This window comes from Macrobrachium nipponense, chromosome 4 (genome assembly GCF_015104395.2).
Source record: "Macrobrachium nipponense isolate FS-2020 chromosome 4, ASM1510439v2, whole genome shotgun sequence".
Taxonomy (NCBI): domain Eukaryota; kingdom Metazoa; phylum Arthropoda; class Malacostraca; order Decapoda; family Palaemonidae; genus Macrobrachium; species Macrobrachium nipponense.
In genome coordinates this window covers 15748559-15767453 of record NC_061100.1, presented here as the reverse complement: position 1 = coordinate 15767453, position 18895 = coordinate 15748559, and the positions used below count along the sequence as shown (strand labels likewise).

Here is an 18895-nt window from a genome sequence, read left to right as displayed (position 1 = left end):
GTATTAAGCATTATTCTCAATACTTGGACGTTTACCACAACAGAAACAGGAATAACTGGTAATCGCTGACCTTCTGGAATCAGATACTTATGGGAATTTATGGAATGGAAATGGTACGAACAAAGTATTCTATATACCTTGGGTACGAAGGCCTAGACTCCCATTGCTTTCGGGTTTCATTCATTGCCTTGTGTTCACTCTCGTTTGTACGCACACACATACACACACACACACACACACACACACCGATGGTCGCATAAATAAGTGATTAAAGTTTCTGTGTTGCTTTTTGTGGCAACTATATCACCCTATGCCTCGCATTGAGAGATCATATAACCAATGTTTTCTAACCTTCTGTCGTGTCACAGCCTTTGCCATGAGCCTCCAAATGGTTAATTCAAGGACCATGGTTCATTTTATTTATCAGTTTATCTACCTATACATTAATCTATTATACTAACACATTCAAACATCTCTCCTAGGGCTAGCCCAAAGGCTTCGATATTTTTACGTAGCTAGGAACCAATTTGGTTACTAAGCAACGGGACCGACAGCTTATTGTGGGATCCGAACCACATCATATCTAGAAATAGATTTCTAATCACCAGAAATAAATGGCCTTAATACCGCGTTGGCAGAGCGGGGAGCGAACTCTGGCTACCATATCAGTAGGCGAGCGCGCAGCCAACTCGGCCAACGAGAAACTCATTCAGGCATAGTAATTTTGGCCATGTGGTATTAGATGACCTGTCTTCGTTGCAGACATATCCGCTGTGGAAATTTATTATGAAATAAGGAAAAAGGTCTAGTTTTAAAGGTACATGTCTTAGGGCACCTTTATTTTTAAGAATTTTATTTATTTTTTAAAATAATATTCTGAAAGACGGCCAAACGTGACACATCACTGGTGTTTTGAATATATCGTAAAAAATTTTAACAATTATATCGAAAAACTGAAACATATATATATATATATATATATATATATATATATATATATATATATATATATATATATATGGAATAAGGATTTGGTTTAACAGGAATTATCGTAACTACTGTTAACAACATTCCTGGTTCCAAGATGCAATTGACATGCGTTTCTGATATTAAAACTCAATATCCGAAGATTATAAATAACCATAAATATAACTATAATATGTAGCTATAAAAAACTATAATCTATAACCTGAATGCACATGCACAGAAGCGGAGGAATTTTGAGATTTTCTTCCAAATCTAGATTATTGGTTGAATATATTTTATAAATTTTCAGACTTCTTGGAAGTCTTTAGAACAGAGGCGTAATTTCTTTCCAGTAATAATGGGTTATTTCTCCTTGCAGATATATCCGAATATCTCGGCTTTAGAGAAGCTTTAATGATCTAAATCCTGATACAAGTGAAACGCCAAATTATTTTTGTGATTTATTGATAATAACTGTACATCTATACACTGCAAATTTCAGTTGTAGCCATCTCGAGTAATGTACCACTTTTACATAAAATCGACCTGACTTTGAGTTACACTTGAGACACTCAAATACTCTGATCATTGTCTATGGAGCCCTCTAGAAATTCCTGTCCTCCAAACGACCGAACTGCTCGTTTCTGAAGTAGAAGTTCTGGGCCTCTTGGCAAGGTGTTGCGTCATACTCCACTTTGCAGGTCAGCTCGTCTTGGTCAAAGACTGTTCCTTCGCCACACATGAAGCTTCAGGAGAGAGAAGAATATAGGAATGGAGTGTTACAATATCTTTACAAAGGAATATGAGCGATGCAAATATTATTTTCAATCAATCACAAATCAGTAACACATACTCAATAATTATAGTAAATAATAAATAGATGATCATAAATAATGGTCCATGCTGTCAGCATGGTTAACTTGTAATCAATAAGTATAATAATCAGCCGAATACATTCAAATTTAACTTAGCAATTACTTACTACCATAAGTGATGAACAAGGTTTTGATAATATATATTTACTTCCTACTCATAAAAACCATTGCATGAGGAGAATATCCGTTCGTTCCTTACCTGTACTGGTAGGTCTCGATCTTTCCGTCAGAGAACAGAGCAGGGTTGCAGACATGGAACACACGACACGAGTTCTCTTGGTCAGCGTAGTAACCATAAGGTCTGTCGGCGCAGCTGAAGGAGGACGAGATCCTGCCCAGCAAAAGGGTGGCGCCCGACGGCAGGTTCAAAGGCTCGAAGACGCCGTTGACCTCGTCAGTGAACTGGCTGAAGGAGGAAGCCGCGTTCAGCTGCTGTCTGTTGTTGGACTGAGATTGGCTTGTGGATGACACCTGGCTGTCGGTGTTGAACTGGATGTTGTTGTTGTTGTTGTTGTTGTTGTTTACGAACCTTGTTCCAGTGAAGCTAGTTTGCTGGAATCGATTATCATTGTTCTGTTGATTCCTGTTGGTCTGGAAGGACGTTCCGGTTATTTGCTGGTCCTGGAAGCTAACTGAGGGTGTCAACTGGATGTTGATGGCTGTGAGGCTGTTCCTTCTTGAGTCCTGTTGGTTGTCAGTGAAAGTCTGAGGCTGACCGGATGAAAGTCCTTGGGTGAAACCTAAGCTGAAGCCATCGTTGATTTGAGATGAGCTTAAACTGCTGGTAGACTGGAACTGATTACCACCGTCTTGCTGGAATGCGCTAGTGGAGAATATAGCTTGTTGATTTTGTTGAAGGGATTGAGCCTGGAACCGATCTCGGTTTTCATTATCGAATGAATTTAAAGTATTTTGTTGGTTATTCTGGAAAGATATTCCTCCAGACTGGAATTGATTATCATTCTGGAACCTCACAAAGGACTCAGAGTCTCTGTTGTTCGAAAGAGGACTGAACTGAGCAATTGATCCTCGATTTTGGAACTGATTGTTTCTGCTGCTATCAAAACTGAATCCAGAACTTAATGAGCCTCCTTGCTGGAAGAATCCTGGACCAGCAAGCCTGACAGCTGGGTTGTTGAATTCCAGACTCTGCTGGAACTGTTGTCCAGCAACGAGAGCAACTGCAACAGCTGATAAGATGGAAGGTTACTTAGTTTACAAGAATTAAATTGATTTGAAATACATTTTTGTTAGTTTAGAGAGTTGAAAGAAAAGGTTATATCTTGTTGTTGTGCTTGTGATGCAGTTATGCTAAAAATCTACAATTCTTGGAATCTGGATTAAGAGATTAAGAGAATAGTTTTAAAAAATGGATGCTAGGGTCACTATGTTTAAAACCATAGCTTGTGTTTTCCTAATTATGTCGAATAATTTTTCACATAGACTTTAATAAAGGATAAAAATACCTCCAGTAGGCAAGAGAGAAGCAACATTTGATTATCACTCTGCCAAGGACCAGGCTTTAATGCATCCTAATGGTAAAGCAACGCAAGAAAAAGAAGCCACTCACAAAATACGAGGAACTTCATGGCTGGTGTTGATGCAGAGGAGGCGATGTGTCAACTGACCTCTCGACTCCTATCTTTCCCCTTTATATATCACGAAGCCTTTAGGAAAGGGACCCAAATCCGGTTCCTAATTAGACCGACCTGACTTTTTCTGAGTCAAGGTTGATATCTCGCTCTACTTTATAACCTTTCCTGCAGAACTTAGCAATGTTTTCAGGAAAGCATAATATCAAGACCGTTATATGATGTAGTGAGTAGGAGGGCATTAAAATATTTCATATATTTATATCAGAAAGTTGTCATGATATTCAACTAACAGAAAATGAGTGAATGGTTTTTATATATTTATCGTTCATTTTCTCCATCGTGCTACATTGATGATTCAGACATATATCATTTACGATAGAAAATAAATCTGAATAATTTATGTTCAGAACAAAAAAAATAAAAATATAATTTTCAAAAATTTATTCCACATAACTTGATGAACTTTCTTTCTACAAAGAAAAAAATATATAGAGTCAGATGGAATTGATCAGACAAGTCTTGAAAAATGTGCAAATTTTGTTTTCTTCAAATGGCAAAAAAAATCTAAGGCTATGATTTTTAGTCTAAATCCTTTCATTATCGTAAGTAGGAAATTAAAACTTCCGGTCACAAACATAAACCTTGATAAATATTAATTAATGCACAGTTTTGTATGTATGCACATACTGTATATATATATATGTGTGTGTGTGTATATATATATATATATATATATTATACATAAATATGTATATTCTGTACACATATATAGCTTTCCAAATTAAAGGGTGCACCATCTAGCCATTACAGACCATTAGGTCACAGGAACAGTAAGATACTTTTTTTCAGTGAAAATCTGTGAGTGATTGCCTGAGCTACTCTACGTAATTTCTTTCTTATTTCTCCATCCCCCCCACCTTTCACGTTTTAACCCTTCGTGATTGGTTGTATTTGAAGAATCCAGCCTCCTGGTTCCTCAGTGAGCCTAGAAGTATGAAGTTGCCAGCTACTCGTCCTTTTAAATTTAACCCTAACAGACGATAGTACTATACTTGCTTTCAACTCAGTGACGACCTGTACTTTAGTAGATTAACATCAACCGTGCATTTGATGTCTAGGCCAGCCCCTTACGACTCTCCTGATTGGCTGTTGATAAGCCAATCACAGGGCTGGAAACTCTCAGTCTCTCGAGAGAGTTCACATGGTTAGGATCTATGTTCTACCTCTCCTGAGGAATACGTCTTTCAGGAGAGGTGCGACATGCATCCTGCCTATGTGAACTCTCTCGAGAGACTGACAGTTTCCAGCCCTGTGATTGGCTTATCAACAGCCAATCAGGAGCATCGTAAGGGAAGTGCCTAGACATCAAATGCAAGGTTGATATGAATCTACTATGGCTACCGTTACACCAGGTTCCATTCACAGATCTTGCAAGCTGCAACCGAGTGTTTCACCGCTCAGCCACACTACTCGTTTCGGCTGATTGCTTTTTGTTTGTTTGTTTGTATGGTATTTTTGCGTTGCGTGGGACCAGTGGTTATTCAATAACGGTACCAACGACTTTACGTGACTTCTGAACCACGTCGAGAGTGAACTTCTATCACCAGAATTACACATCTCTGACCCCCTCCATGGAATGCCCGAGAATCGAAGTCGCGGCCACCGAGGTAACAGGCCAAGACCATACCGACCACGACACTGAGGCGCTTTCGTTCGGTAGACAGTGGGGTTTTGTGTTTCCCCTGAAAGAGGCGTAAGAAGAATATATGTTCCACTATCTGGAATTTGCAAGCGTTTTAGTACGAGTCTGATGTAACCATAACATTCTTTCAACTCTAACTGTGGCCCAGCCTGGTCAAGTAGTCCCCAGATGCCTAATTTACTAATTAGGTCAGCAGTTGCAGAATGAGATTTAACTGGACGTTTTTAAATCGTTTTGCATCACTATTATAAATAAATAAATAAATAAATATATACATATATATATATATATATAGTATATATATATATATTATATATATATATATATATATATATATATATGGATACATATATATCGAAAGATATACAAACAAGGAAAGAAAAAAAAAGAAAGAGAAAATTAACGAAAGAGAAAAAGAAAGAGAGGAAGAGAGAAAGAGAAAGAAGAGAGTAAGAAATACACAGAAAGAGAAAGAAAGGAAGTTTTATGCAATACGTTTTTTAAAACCAATTTGACTTTGCTACTGAAAATAGAACGTCCAGACTTTTAATTTTCATCACGAATAAAATATGAATGGAGTATTACTATGACACCTGAGAGAATTACTAATAAATATATAAAAAAAGGTTCACTCAGTTTCTGTTATTTGAATATCATCGACAGCTTTCTGAAATAAATATATGAAATATTTTAATGCCCTTCTACTTCCTAACTTATACAGATGGTCTTCATATAAGGCATAACAGAAAACATTGCTAAGTATAGCAGGGAAGATTATAAAGTAGAGCAGAATATCATCCTTGACTCAGAAAAAGTCAGGTCGGTCTAATTAGGAACCGGATTTGGGTCCCTTTCCTAAAGGCGTTGCGATATATAAAGGCGACAGGTAGAAGTCGAGAGGTCAGTTGACACATCGCCTCCTCTGCATCAACACCAGCCATGAAGTTCCTCGTCTTTTGTGAGTGGATTCTTTTTCTTGCGTACCTTAGCGAATCAGGGTGCAATAAAGCTTACTCCCTGGTAGAGTGATAATCAAATGTTACTTCTCTGTTACCTACTAAAGGTCTTTTATCCTTATTAACGTCTATGTGAAAGATTATTTAGCATTTAATTAGGTAAACACAGGCTATAGTTTTAAACATAGTGACCCTAGCATCCATTATTTAAAACTATTCTCTTAATCTCTTAATACAGATTCCAAGAATTGTAGATTTTTATCATGACTGCATCACAAGCACAACTACAAACCATAACCATTTCCTTCAACTCTTTAAACTGCACAAAATATATTATCAAAATAATTCTTGTAAACTAACCAACCTTCCTTCTTATCAGCTGTTGCAGTTGCTCTTTCGTTGCTGGACAACAGTTCCAGCAGAGTCTGGAATTCAACAACCCAGCTGTCAGACTTGCTGGTCCAGGATTCTTCCAGCAAGGAGGTTCATTAAGTTCTAGATTCAGTTTTGATAACAGTAGAAACAATCAGTTCCAAAATCGAGGATCAATTGCTCAGTTCAGTCCTCTTTCGAACAATAGAGACTCTGAGTCGATTGTGAGTTTCCAGAATGAAAATCAATTCCAGTTTGGAGGAATATCTTTCCAGCAGAACCAACAAAATACTTTCAATTCATTGGATAATGAAAACCGAGATCGGTTCCAGGCTCAATCCCTTCAACAAAATCCACAAAATATATTCTCCACTGGCGCATTCCAGCAAGACGGTGGTAATCAATTCCAGTCTTCCAGCAGTTTAAGCTCATCTCAAATCAACGATGGCTTCAGCTTAGGTTTAACCCAAGGACTTTCTTCCAGTCAGCCTCAGACTTTCACTGACAACCAACAGGACTCAAGAAGTAACCGTCCCACAGCAATAAACGTCCAGTTGACACCCTCAGTTCGCTTCCAGGACCAGCAAATAACCGGAACATCCTTCCAGTCCAACAGGAATCAACAGAACAATGATAATCGATTCCAGCAAACTAGCTTCACTGGAACAAGGTTCGTAAACAACAACAATAACAACAACAACAACAACATCCAGTTCAACACCAACAGCCAGGTGTCATCCACAAGCCAATTGCAGTCCAGCAACAGACGGCAGCTGAACGCGGCTTCCTCCCTCAGCCAGTTCACTGACGAGGTCAACGGCGTCTTCGAGCCTTTGAACCTGCCGTCGGGCGCCACCCTTTTGCTGGGCAGGATCTCGTCCTCCTTCAGCTGCGCCGACAGACCTTATGGTTACTACGCTGACCAAGAGAACTCGTGTCGTGTCTTCCACGTCTGCAACCCTGCTCTGTTCTCTGACGGAAAGATCGAGACCTACCAGTACAGGTAAGGAACGAACTGATATTCTCCTCATGCAATAGTTTTTATGAGTAGGAAGTAAATATATATTGGCAATACCTTGTTCATCACTTATTTTAGTAACTAATTATTAAGTTAAATTTGGAAATATTTGGCTGAATATTATGCTTATTGATGGCAAGCTAACCAAGCTGACAGCATAAACCATTAGTTATTATAATTATTGAATATCAAAGTATGTGTTACTGATTTGTATTTGATTGAAAATAATATTTGCATTGCTCATATTCCATTGTAAAGATATAATAACACTTCATTCCTATACTCTTTTTATTTCTGAAGCTTCATGTGTGGCGAAGGAACAGTCTTTGACCAAGACGAGTTGACCTGCAAAGTGGAGTATGACGCAACGCCCTGCCAAGAGGCTGCCAACTTCTACTTCAGAAACGAGCAATTCGGTCGTTTGGAGGACAGGAATTTCTAAAAGGTTTCATAGACAATAATAAGAGAACTTGAGGTCTCAAGTGTGACTCAAAGTCAGGTCGATTTTATGTAAAAGTGGTACATTACTCGAGATGGCTTAAATTGAAACTTTCTATATATAGATGTACAGTTATTATCAATAAATCACAAAGATAATTTGGCATTTCATTTACATCCGAATTCAGACTGATGTTTGCTCTGTGTATATACAGACAATGTAACCATTCAGTCAGTACTCAGATCACGAATTACCTTCAGGAAAAGATGATCCAGTGTCACTGGGTTTTAAAATTCCAACATTTCGGGAAATTTATCTCATTCCTTCATTTTGGATTAGAAAGAAAATCTGACAAGTAATTTGCCCTCTGTGACCCCCAAGGGTTTAAATTTAACCCGGTATGTATCCACCTTTGCGGAGTGTTTAGTAAAAGCCCGTTGGGGATTACCGTCAAAACATAAACAAAAGACTGTAAATATCACAAAGGTAATAACCACCGAGAAATATTTGTCAGTGTGTGTATGTGTGTGAGTCTATGTTCGTAGAAATGAGCGTGAATACGCATGACAATGAATTAATTTCGAAAGCATTTGATGTCGCGTCCTTCGTACCACTTTTATTTCAAAATGTTCCCAAAAGTATTTGATTCCCGAAGTGCCTTTGCCAGTCATTCCTGTTCCTGTTGTAGCAGACGAGAGAGAAATGAGAATACAGACTTATTGCTCGATACAAGTTATTTCAATGAGAGAAATACGTAGTACCATGATGACGTGAATCATTTGTGAACGAAACATTATTTTCATCAGAGTTAATTAAAAAAAATTTAGCAGCAATTTTACTGACTTTTGAAGAAACTGACTCTCAGGACGTTGTTGTTCTTCTTTGGGGGTAAGAAAACCTAAAGAAGTCTGAAAAAGTTTGTTTTGCGTTGAGTTAAAGATACAGGAATTTTAGGATAGGATATGTATAATTTATTTACTAGGATGAAAATATAAAAAATAAATAATGTGCATGATAAACAGCACAGAATAATTATTTTTAATAAAATATACCATATATGTTGTAATTTTCGTTGGTGAAACCACGCTATAATTGACCGTAGATTTTAGCACGCGCCCCGAGTAAGCAGGAGGTCGGATCACGCCTTGTTTTGCTTTATTATCTAATCTTTGCCAATTACTCTCTCTCTCCTTCTCTTCCTCTCTAGGAGTAAAATGAGGATGACTAGTCTGTAAATTTCAAAGAATGCTTGTTAAACGCAATAATCATTATCTTAGGACTATTAAGTGGGAAGTCTACACAAGGATCCGAAATGAATGAAAGTAATATCTGTGAATGAATATATGTAGGACTCACATTGCAACGTACTTGATTCCATTACGTTTCATTGCTTAAGGAAAGATTAAAGTGTCCAACGGGAAATGGTTACTGGTCGTCATGGACTCAGGTGCAACCAAGGAATGATTTTGATCATTATTGCTTTATCACAGTCCTCAATTCGACTGGGTGGTATTTTTAGTGTGGGGTTCCGGGTTGCATCCTGCCTCCTTGGGAGTCCATCACTTTTCTTACTATGTGCGCCGTTTCTAGGATCACACTCTTCTGCATGAGTCCTGGAGCTACTTCAGCCTCTAGTTTTTCCAGATTCCTTTTCAGGGATCTTGGGATCGTGCCTAGTGTTCCTATGATTATGGGTACAATTTCCACTGGCATATCCCATATCCTTCTTATTTCTATTTTCAGGTCTTGATACTTTCAGGTATGCTTAGTAGTCCCCTCCCTCCTTCCTTTCGTGTTATGTATAGTCTGTCCGTATTTGCTCTTGGGTGTCGTGCTTTGTGTATTGTCATATGTTTCCTCGTTTTCTGGTCTATACTGCGAAGTTCTGCCTTCTTCCATTCCACTATTCCTGCGCTGTATCTGATTACTGGCACTGCCCATGCGTTTATGGCTTTTATCATATTTCCGGCGTTGAGTTTTGACTTGAGTCTCTGCATATATTCTTTCCTGATCGTGTCCTTCATCTCTTGATGTTTTATATCATCTCCTTCCATTATTCCCAGGTATTTGTATCCCGACTCATCTATGTGTTTGATGTTGTTCCCATCTGGTAGCTTTATCCCTTCAGTCCTTGTTACTTTGCCCTTTTGTATGTTGACTAAGGCACATTTTTCTATTCCAAACTCCATCCTGATGTCCCTAGATACAATCCTTACAGTCTGGATTAGGGTATCTATTTCCTTGATGCTCTTACCATACAGCTTGATGTCGTCCATGAACATCAGATGGTTAATTCTGCTGCCTCTTTTCTTGAGTTGGTACCCAGCATCCATCTTCTGCAGTACTTTTGTCATGGGAATCATGGCCACTACGAAGAGTAGTGGGGACAGTGAGTCGCCCTGGAAGATCCCTCTCCTGATATTAACCTCTGCTAGTCTTATTCCAGAACTTGTAAGTATTGTATTTCAGTTGCACATTGCATTTTTGAGGAAGCTGATGGTGTTTTCCTCTGCCTCATATATTTTCAGGCATTATATTAGCCATGTGTGTGGTATCATGTCGAAGGCTTTTTTATAGTCTATCCATGCCATGCTTAGGTTGGTTTTCCTTCTCTTACTGTTCTTCATTACCATTTTGTCTATCAGGAGCTGGTCTTTTGTGCCCCTACACTTCCTTCTGCAGCCTTTCTGTTGGTGGGGGATGGTGTTTGTATCCTCTAGGTAGTTGTATTGCCTTTCGCTGATGATACCTGTTAGTAACTTCCACATTATTGGTAGGCAGGTGATAGGCCTGTAGTTACTGGCTATATTTCCTTTACTCTTGTCTTTCTGGACTAAGGTAGTTCTTCCTGTGGTCATCCATTTGGGTGCATGGTGATTTGTGATACAATGCTGGAGTTGTTCTGCTATTCTTGGGTGTAGGGCCTTGAAGTTTTTGAGCCAGTATCCATGGACTTCATCGGGACCTGGGGCTTTCCAGTTGGGCATTTTCTTTAGTTGTTGTCTGACTGTGTCTGTCGTGATGTCAGTGAATCTTTGTTTTTTTCTCCCTGTTTCTACAGCCTTGACTTCCTGGAGCCATGTTGTATGTTTGTTGTGTGATACCGGATTGCTCCAGATGTTTTCCCAGAGTCTCTTACTTGGTTCAGCTTCAGGAATTTCTTGGTGGTTGTCTTCCCCTCTTAGTTGGCTGTATAGTCTTTTCTGGTTGGTTCCGAATAGTTTGTTCTGTTGGTATCCCTTATTCCTGTTCATGTACCGTTGGATCTTATGTGCTTTGGCCTTAAGCCTCTGTTTTACATCTTCTATTGTGTTGTTTAGCCCCCTCTCTTGTACTTTGTATTTCTCGTTGAGTTCCTCCCTTGTTTTCTTGCTTCTTAGCCTTTTTTCTGCCATCTCTTTCAGTTTACTCAAGTCAGATCTCATCACCATGATTTGCTTTTCCAGGCGCCTTTTCCAAGGCGGTTGCTGTTTTGGTTTCTGTTGGGTTGGTTGTGCTGGTGGTGTTGGTGTTCGTATCTCCATCAGTTCTGCTACTAATCTTGCTCCTGCATATGTTAAGTTATTTGTTTCTGTGATATTGGTGGTGTGTATTAGTCTCATTATTTCATTGACCTCACTTGTTTTCTCCCTTAATTTCTTGGTGTTGTAGGCTTTCATGGAGGGGATTTTTGTTCTCTCTGTATCTGACTTCATCCATTGTCTGATCTTTTCCATCCATTCCGTCCTGTCTGTTACTTCGTCGGTGTTTCTTAGTGTGTCATTGTTTGATACCTCATCATTCCTGTCGTCTTCTGTGGCATCGTCTCTCAGTTTGTCTTCTTGTAATTCGTTGCCGTGTCTCATTTCCATTTCCAATTCCTCTCTTTCTGTTGGGGAGAGCCAGTTCTTTTTCTTTATGTTCCTTACTTGGTCTGCCAGCCTCTGCTCTGTTTGGGGGGTGTTATTCCTCTCATTCCAGATGTTGACCAACCTTCTTCTATATCCTTTCTCCGTCGGGTTGCTTCTGATGTAGCATCTCCATATTTCCTTATTTTCTTCTCTTGTCCATTTCTTCCTCTGGTTTGCTTCTGTAGCTTCAGTCTCTGGTTGTTGGTTACTCTCATTGTGGTGGTCAGTTGCTGGATGACGACCTCTAAGTACCTGACCGTCTCTCCTTTCAATTGGGCTGAATACCTGGCTGCCGGACGAAGCTCCTCTGTTGCCAGAGGTTCCATTTACGTCGTTGTCATTTAATCCTCATTTCTTTCCATCATTGCTGAGTTTTGCTATTTAACCCAAAGCTGGACCCTACCCCATCAGGGATAGGTACTCATTTACAGCTGAGTAGACTGAGGAAATTATGGTAAAGATCCTTTCCCAAAGAATCAACGCCGAGGAGAGCGGTCACGCATCCAACGACTGACCAGCCCCAATGTTACTTAACCAGTCAATTGACGGCCTAACCCACTCTGCCACGGCGCCACATATTATTATTATTATTATTATTATTATTATTATTATTATTGTTATTATTATTATTATTATTATTATTATTATTATTATTATTATTGGAGAACCAAATTTACAGTGATGTAAATGGACATATAGTTAAATTTAAAACTTTAAGGATAGCTTTCGGGAATCTGTTCGGTTCCCCTTTTAAAGTTTTTAAATTTAAATATATCATTTACATCACTGTTTATTTGTTCTCCATTTGAAGACTCGTCCTAATTATATTATTATAAGGATTTTTAAGATTAATTAATTAAATTATTATTATTATTATTATTATTATTATTATTATTTTTTTTTTTTTTTTTTTTTTTTTTTTTTTTTTTTTCTCTATCACAGTCCTCCAATTCGACTGGGTGGTATTTATAGTGTGGGGTTCCGGGTTGCATCCTGCCTCCTTAGGAGTCCATCACTTTTCTAACTATGTGTGCCGTTTCTAGGATCACACTCTTCTGCATGATGGGCCCCGGAGCTACTTCAGCCTCTAGTTTTTCTAGATTCCTTTGGGTCCAGGGATCTTGGGATCCGTGCCTAGTGCTCCTATGATTATGGGTACGATTTCCACTGGCATATCCCATATCCTTCTTATTTCTATTTTCAGATCTTGATACTTATCCATTTTTTCCCTCTCTTTCTCTTCAACTCTGGTGTCCCATGGTATTGCGACATCAATGAGTGATACTTTCTTCTTGACTTTGTCAATCAACGTCACGTCTGGTCTGTTTGCACGTATCACCCTATCCGTCCTGATACCATAGTCCCAGAGGATCTTTGCGTGATCGTTTTCTATCACTCCCTCAGGTTGGTGCTCGTACCACTTATTACTGCAAGGTAGCTGATGTTTTCTTGCACAGGCTCCAGTGGAGGGCTTTTGCTACTGAATCATGCCTCTTTTTGTACTGGTTCTGTGCAAGTGCCGGGCATTCGCTTGCTATGTGGTTTATGGTTTCATTGTTCGTATTGCACTTCCTACATATGGGAGAGATGTTATTTCCATCTATCGTTCTTTGGACATATGTTATTATTATCATTATTATTATTATTATTATTATTATTATTATTATTATTATTATTATTATTATTATAACGCACTCTAATATGGAACGAACCGCGAGCATGATTTCTCAAGCAAAGGTTCAACAGAATGGAATACGTATTAGTGTAAAAAAAAAGAAAAAAAAAAAAAAGGAAAATTTTGAAAGTAATATAAAAATTCACGGAAGCGTTCACTACCACAGAACGGGAAAAGGGAATAACAGAGGCAATAAGTGGAGGGATGATGAAATCGAAGGATCACTGATGAAAAATGAGAATAGAAAATATGAGAATGTCATAGGTGCACTGAAAAGAGTAATAGGTCATTTAACGATATTCCAGAGACTGAACGAAGTCAGTTTGGATAAGCTTTTGTCGGTGTCTCAAGAAATCTGAGAACAAAGTCAGATCTGACTGACGAAGGAGTCGAAGATTTTTATTGCAAATCGGAAAATATTGCAAGAGACAGTTTCGAGATATAAAGAGATGTAAAAAAATGAATGTTTAAAATATCTGAAAGAGAGAGAGAGAGAGAGAGAGAGAGAGAGTCGAGCAAGTAAGAGGATCAAGCCTGGAGAGGTGACCATAACAGCATCGCTCGCGAGAAACGAGAGACGTGCTACGGTACGCTGGTGGACGTCACGGTTGAGTGGCTGACCATGATGTGTAGGATACATCGTGATCAGGGAAAGATTCCAAAGAAATTGGTGAGCAAAATAATAGTTCCTTTGAATAAGGACGTAAGAATTATGAGGACAAAAGGGGAAATAACTGCATGTGGCATACAAAGACCTAGTAAAAGCAAAGCATTTCCAATATGTTGACGAGAAAGTGACTGGATTAGGGATCAAGTCAGTCTACGTTGTATGTAGGATATGTCTCCATGGCTACCTAATATCTGATTTGGGCATATGAAAAGGACTGGAATTAGAGTGTGGAGTAGCTAGCTTTTTTTTATATTATGCAATGTGGATTTGAAATAACATAAATATACTGTAGAGACCAGAATAAGAGGCTGAAAATGTTTTGTATGAATGTATGAAAAAATATTATGGGGCGAATTCAAACAGATTGATGTGACGAAGTTGAGAAGAATAGAGATGGTTGATTCGTGGAGGTGTCTAGGACTGAATGATACAGATGATGGAAGATGAAATAAAATGTAATTAACGGAATACTTGACGCAAAGGTGACCAAAGTTTAGATGTCTGAAGGGAATGTTCAACAACTCTCCTTCATGACACGAAATTGTGGATAATGACTGAAAACGAAAGAAACGGTGCATGATGCTGTATGAAACTCTCAGCCACGGAACATGAAACTCTCAGCCACGGCCTAGTGGTGGCCTGTGTTGTCTTATAACGATACCGGACGTATGATTATGGCTAGCTTAAAACTAATAAAATATAAAAACTACTGAGGCTAAGAGGTCTGCTATTTGATATGTTTGATGATTGGAGGGTGGATGATCAACATACTAATTGCAGCCCTCTATCCTCAGTAGTTTTTAATATCTGAGGGCGGACAGAAAAAGTGCGCACGGACAGACAAATAGCCATCTGAATAGATTTCTTTTACAGAAAACTAAAAGTTGGAATATTTTGTTGCATAGCATAATAATCAAATAATACCCAAAAGATGATAAGCACAGAAAATAGTAACAATTGTCCACTTACTCCCAATGATAACAGTTATTTCCACAGTAAGTTAGTGACTCCGGTATCATATGATATTTGTTGCTAATATTTGTGTGAATTATATATATATATATATATATATATAATAATATATATATATATCTGTGTGTGTGCACATGATAAGTGTGTCTGTGCGTGTAGGCATATGTAATGTTAACGAAATTCATCATTACTTACTTTAAATGAAAAAAAAATTATCAATTAATATTTAATGCCGGCTAAACTATGGGTTAAAACCCTGATATATATAGATATATATAATATATATATATATATATTATATATCTATATATATATATATATATATATATATATATATATATAGATATATATATATAAAGAGAGAGAGAGAGAGAGAGAGAGAGAGAGAAGAGAGAGAAGAAAACATAGATGTCAATAAACACAGTTCTGAGGTACTCATTGCTGTATCCCTGACACAATTGTATTTTCGGCCTTAACGTTGTTAGAATATTCTGTTACTCAAGGACATACGTTACCAGTTTTTCTTGATCCTTTAGCAGAGGCGCTATATATAAAAGGAGCTCCAGAGAGACTGAAAGTATACTACAGCTTGGTTTCCTCGCTTCAACATCAGATATGAAGGCCTGTGTTCTATGTAAGTTTAACTCGGTTTTTCTCTCGTTTTACATAAATTCAATTATTTTCTATTTACAGATTTTTATTATTCATCCATAAACATTTAATTATATATGATATATATATATAATATATATAATATATATATATATAATATATATAGATATATATATATATATATATATATCTATATATATATATATAAATACAAACATATCTACATCTAATAATATTTTGGTTATATGTCTATGTTGTCCTATTTGAGAAATACATGTCAAAAGCTTGTCTCATTTCCCTATCAAATATTAAATTTGAATTACCATCCCATTTTTAACCTTTGTTGCAGTTCTTGCAGTTGCCCTTGCAACCGCTCAGCGGTTCGACCAGAGACGTGAACTCACCACAGCCGTCAGACTTGCTGGTCCTGGATTCTTCCAGCAAGGAGCCTCTTTCGCTGGTCGTTCTTCCTTCGACGACAGCAACAACGTCGACCAACAGACAAGATCTTTCTCCACTTTTGACAACAACAATAACTTCCAGAATCAAAACAATAATTTGCAGTCAACCTCTTTTGCTGGAGACAGGAACTTTGGTTCGTCCCAGTCTTTCCAGAATGATAACCAGTTCCAGTCTGGAACGGCATCTTTCCAAGGGAATCAACAAAACCGGTTCGCTTCATTGGATTCCAGTAACCAGAATCAGTTCCAGAACCGTCAATTCCAGCAGAATCAACAAAACACATTTTCCTCCAACGATTTTCAGCAAAATAGAAATAGCCAGTTCCAGTCTCTCAGTTCCATAAATAATTTCCCCCCGAACCGTTTCCAGGATACTTTTAACCAGCAAAATTCCCAGAACCAGTTCCAGAATTCTTTTGACAGAGAAAACTCCAGGAATAGGATCACTTTGCTGGATAATGTCCAGCTAACTCCCTCTACTCGTTTCCAGAGTGCCTCTGGACAGCTGCAGTCTTCTGGAATCTCCTTCCAGGCTAACAGAAACCAGCAGAACCAATTCCAGCAGTCAAACCTTAACCAGAGAAACTTTGAAAGCAACTTCCGTTCAAATAACAACAACCGATTCTTCAGTGGAAGTCAGTCTCAGTCTGGTGCTCTCTTCCGATCAGGTTCTTCTTCCAGCGAATTTAATGGAGAATTTGACGGTGTTTTCGAACCCTTGAACCTTCCCTCTGGAGCCAGTGCTTTGCTTGGAAGCATCTCCACTTCCTTCAGCTGTGCTGACAGACCTTATGGATACTACGCTGACCAGCAGAACTCATGCCGTGTCTTCCACGTCTGCAATCCTTATCTCTTCTCCGATGGACAAGTTCAGACTTACCAGTACAGGTATGTGCCCTTTGCTGTCTGTGGGTGGTTTACTTTATACAGCATTGTAGAAAGCCTTTCCAAGCGCTTCTAAGGTAACATACATATATCGAGCGTTTAAATGCAGTGTTTCAAAGTATCAATTTGAGAAATTTAGTAAGTAATATTATTTTAGATATTATTTCTTTTCTAGTTGATGAGCTCTGAGATATGGCCTGTAGCAAAAAAGATGGTAATCTGCTCCATGTATACTAATTTAAGCTGCCTATTAGTCAAAGTATTAATCGAATTAAAAGAAACAAGTAATTATCAGTTTATCTGCAATTTTCATTTGGTAAAGACCTGCAAAAGTAACAGAATATATTTTGTTTAATGCATGAATATTATGCCTGAAGCTAAATGTAGAATTCAAGAACCTCAGGTCAAGATCCATTTAACTATTTGATAATTCTATTCTCGCTTCCTCTGAAGTGTTAGTCAATTGATCAAGATCCTTTTTTCATCTTTATAATTCCTACTTCTATTCTTCCAAAGCTTCATGTGCGGCGAGGGCACCATCTTTGACCAGAACGAGATGACCTGCAAGGCAGAATTCGAGGCAACACACTGTCAGGAGGCCCAGAACTTCTACTTCAGGAACGAACAATTTGGTCGCCCAGAGGAAAAATCATTCTAAGTCTTTCTAAGTCTTTATGAGAGTTTTTCCAATAACACTGATGTGAATTTGATCTCTCACTTGAATCGATGCTGGGAATCATCAATTAGTTGATGATATACTAAATATGTACGATATATTGATAATGTTATTTAAAAATATATAATTGAACCTCATAATCTAATTTTTTTTCATGTCCTTACTTAAACGTATGATGGAAAAGAAAGATAATTATATTTCGGTAGATAGTTTTCCAAGGCGAGAGATCATTTTTCCCTTCCTTGGGGAGTAAGCCTACTAACACTTTGTAGTTGTTGTTGTTGTTGTTGAGGGTTAGAAAACGTCTATGAATGACCCTAAAAAGATCTGAAAAAGGTGTTTTGCTTGCGTTAAAGATGCAGGAATTTTAGGATAGGACATTTATGATTTATTTATTAAAAATTATTTCTAATACGATATTGCGTATTTATTTTAATTTTCATTGGTGAAACAACGCTCTGTTTGACCATAGATTTTAGCACATTTTAATTTACAAATCCCGAGTAAGCTCAAGGTCTTATCACACCTTGTTCTATGAAATGAAACAGAGTTCAGCATCAAATTTTATATCACTGGGAAAAGGGATTAACTTACCATGATGTGAATGACATGCAAGTTAGTGTTTTAATTACGAAACAAATGTTGTACAAAGGGTTAAGAGTCTTAACCATTTTTCTTATGAAGTCAGAAAACCCACACCCTTTACCTGCCATTTGAGATCATACGGGTATGTTCAAATTTTACCTTGAAGCAGAATCACAGTGACTAAAAAAGGTCATGTTTAAGAACTAAGTCTGACCCACAAAAGAACTGTAAATTATCATTCTACTCTCCAAATTTAGTCTAAGTAATCACCCCAAACTCTCAAATTGTCAACCACTACATTTTGATAGTCTAGTCTTAGAGAATCCTGTCTCTAGAATAATGACATGGGACCCATCTGAAACAAAGAGACATATCCATTATATTTCCCGCCACACAATGAATGTTAAATAAATGTATACACTTCACACTTCTCTCTTTTCAAAGGCAACTGTTCCTAAGTCATTTAAATATGCGCCATACCTCTTTGATAGGTTTGTACCAGCACCTGATGTCCTCCAAACCGTCTCTTGCCTTGCCTCCGGAGCG

At 37.9% G+C, this 18895-nt stretch overlaps 3 protein-coding genes across 3 annotated transcripts; 2 read left to right on the top strand and 1 right to left on the bottom strand.

Moving 5' to 3' along the window:
• Positions 1–1484: 1484 nt before the first annotated feature.
• On the bottom strand, positions 1485–3430 carry LOC135211282 (uncharacterized protein DDB_G0283357-like). The gene is made up of 3 exons (XM_064244599.1): positions 3412–3430; positions 2041–3031; positions 1485–1712 (listed from the first exon to the last, which is right to left on the bottom strand). The coding sequence occupies exons 1-3, from the start codon at positions 3428–3430 to the stop codon at positions 1571–1573; spliced, it is 1152 nt and encodes a 383-aa protein (XP_064100669.1). The 3' UTR covers positions 1485–1570.
• Positions 3431–3654: 224 nt separating this feature from the next.
• Positions 3655–8016, top strand: LOC135211281 (probable serine/threonine-protein kinase DDB_G0278845). Its single transcript, XM_064244598.1, has 3 exons — positions 3655–3659; positions 6474–7469; positions 7785–8016. The coding sequence occupies exons 1-3, from the start codon at positions 3655–3657 to the stop codon at positions 7924–7926; spliced, it is 1143 nt and encodes a 380-aa protein (XP_064100668.1). The 3' UTR covers positions 7927–8016.
• Positions 8017–15709: 7693 nt separating this feature from the next.
• LOC135210734 (dr1-associated corepressor homolog) lies at positions 15710–17904 on the top strand. The gene is made up of 3 exons (XM_064243557.1): positions 15710–15764; positions 16092–17091; positions 17605–17904. The coding sequence occupies exons 1-3, from the start codon at positions 15746–15748 to the stop codon at positions 17744–17746; spliced, it is 1161 nt and encodes a 386-aa protein (XP_064099627.1). The 5' UTR covers positions 15710–15745; the 3' UTR covers positions 17747–17904.
• The last annotated feature ends 991 nt before the right edge of the window (positions 17905–18895 follow it).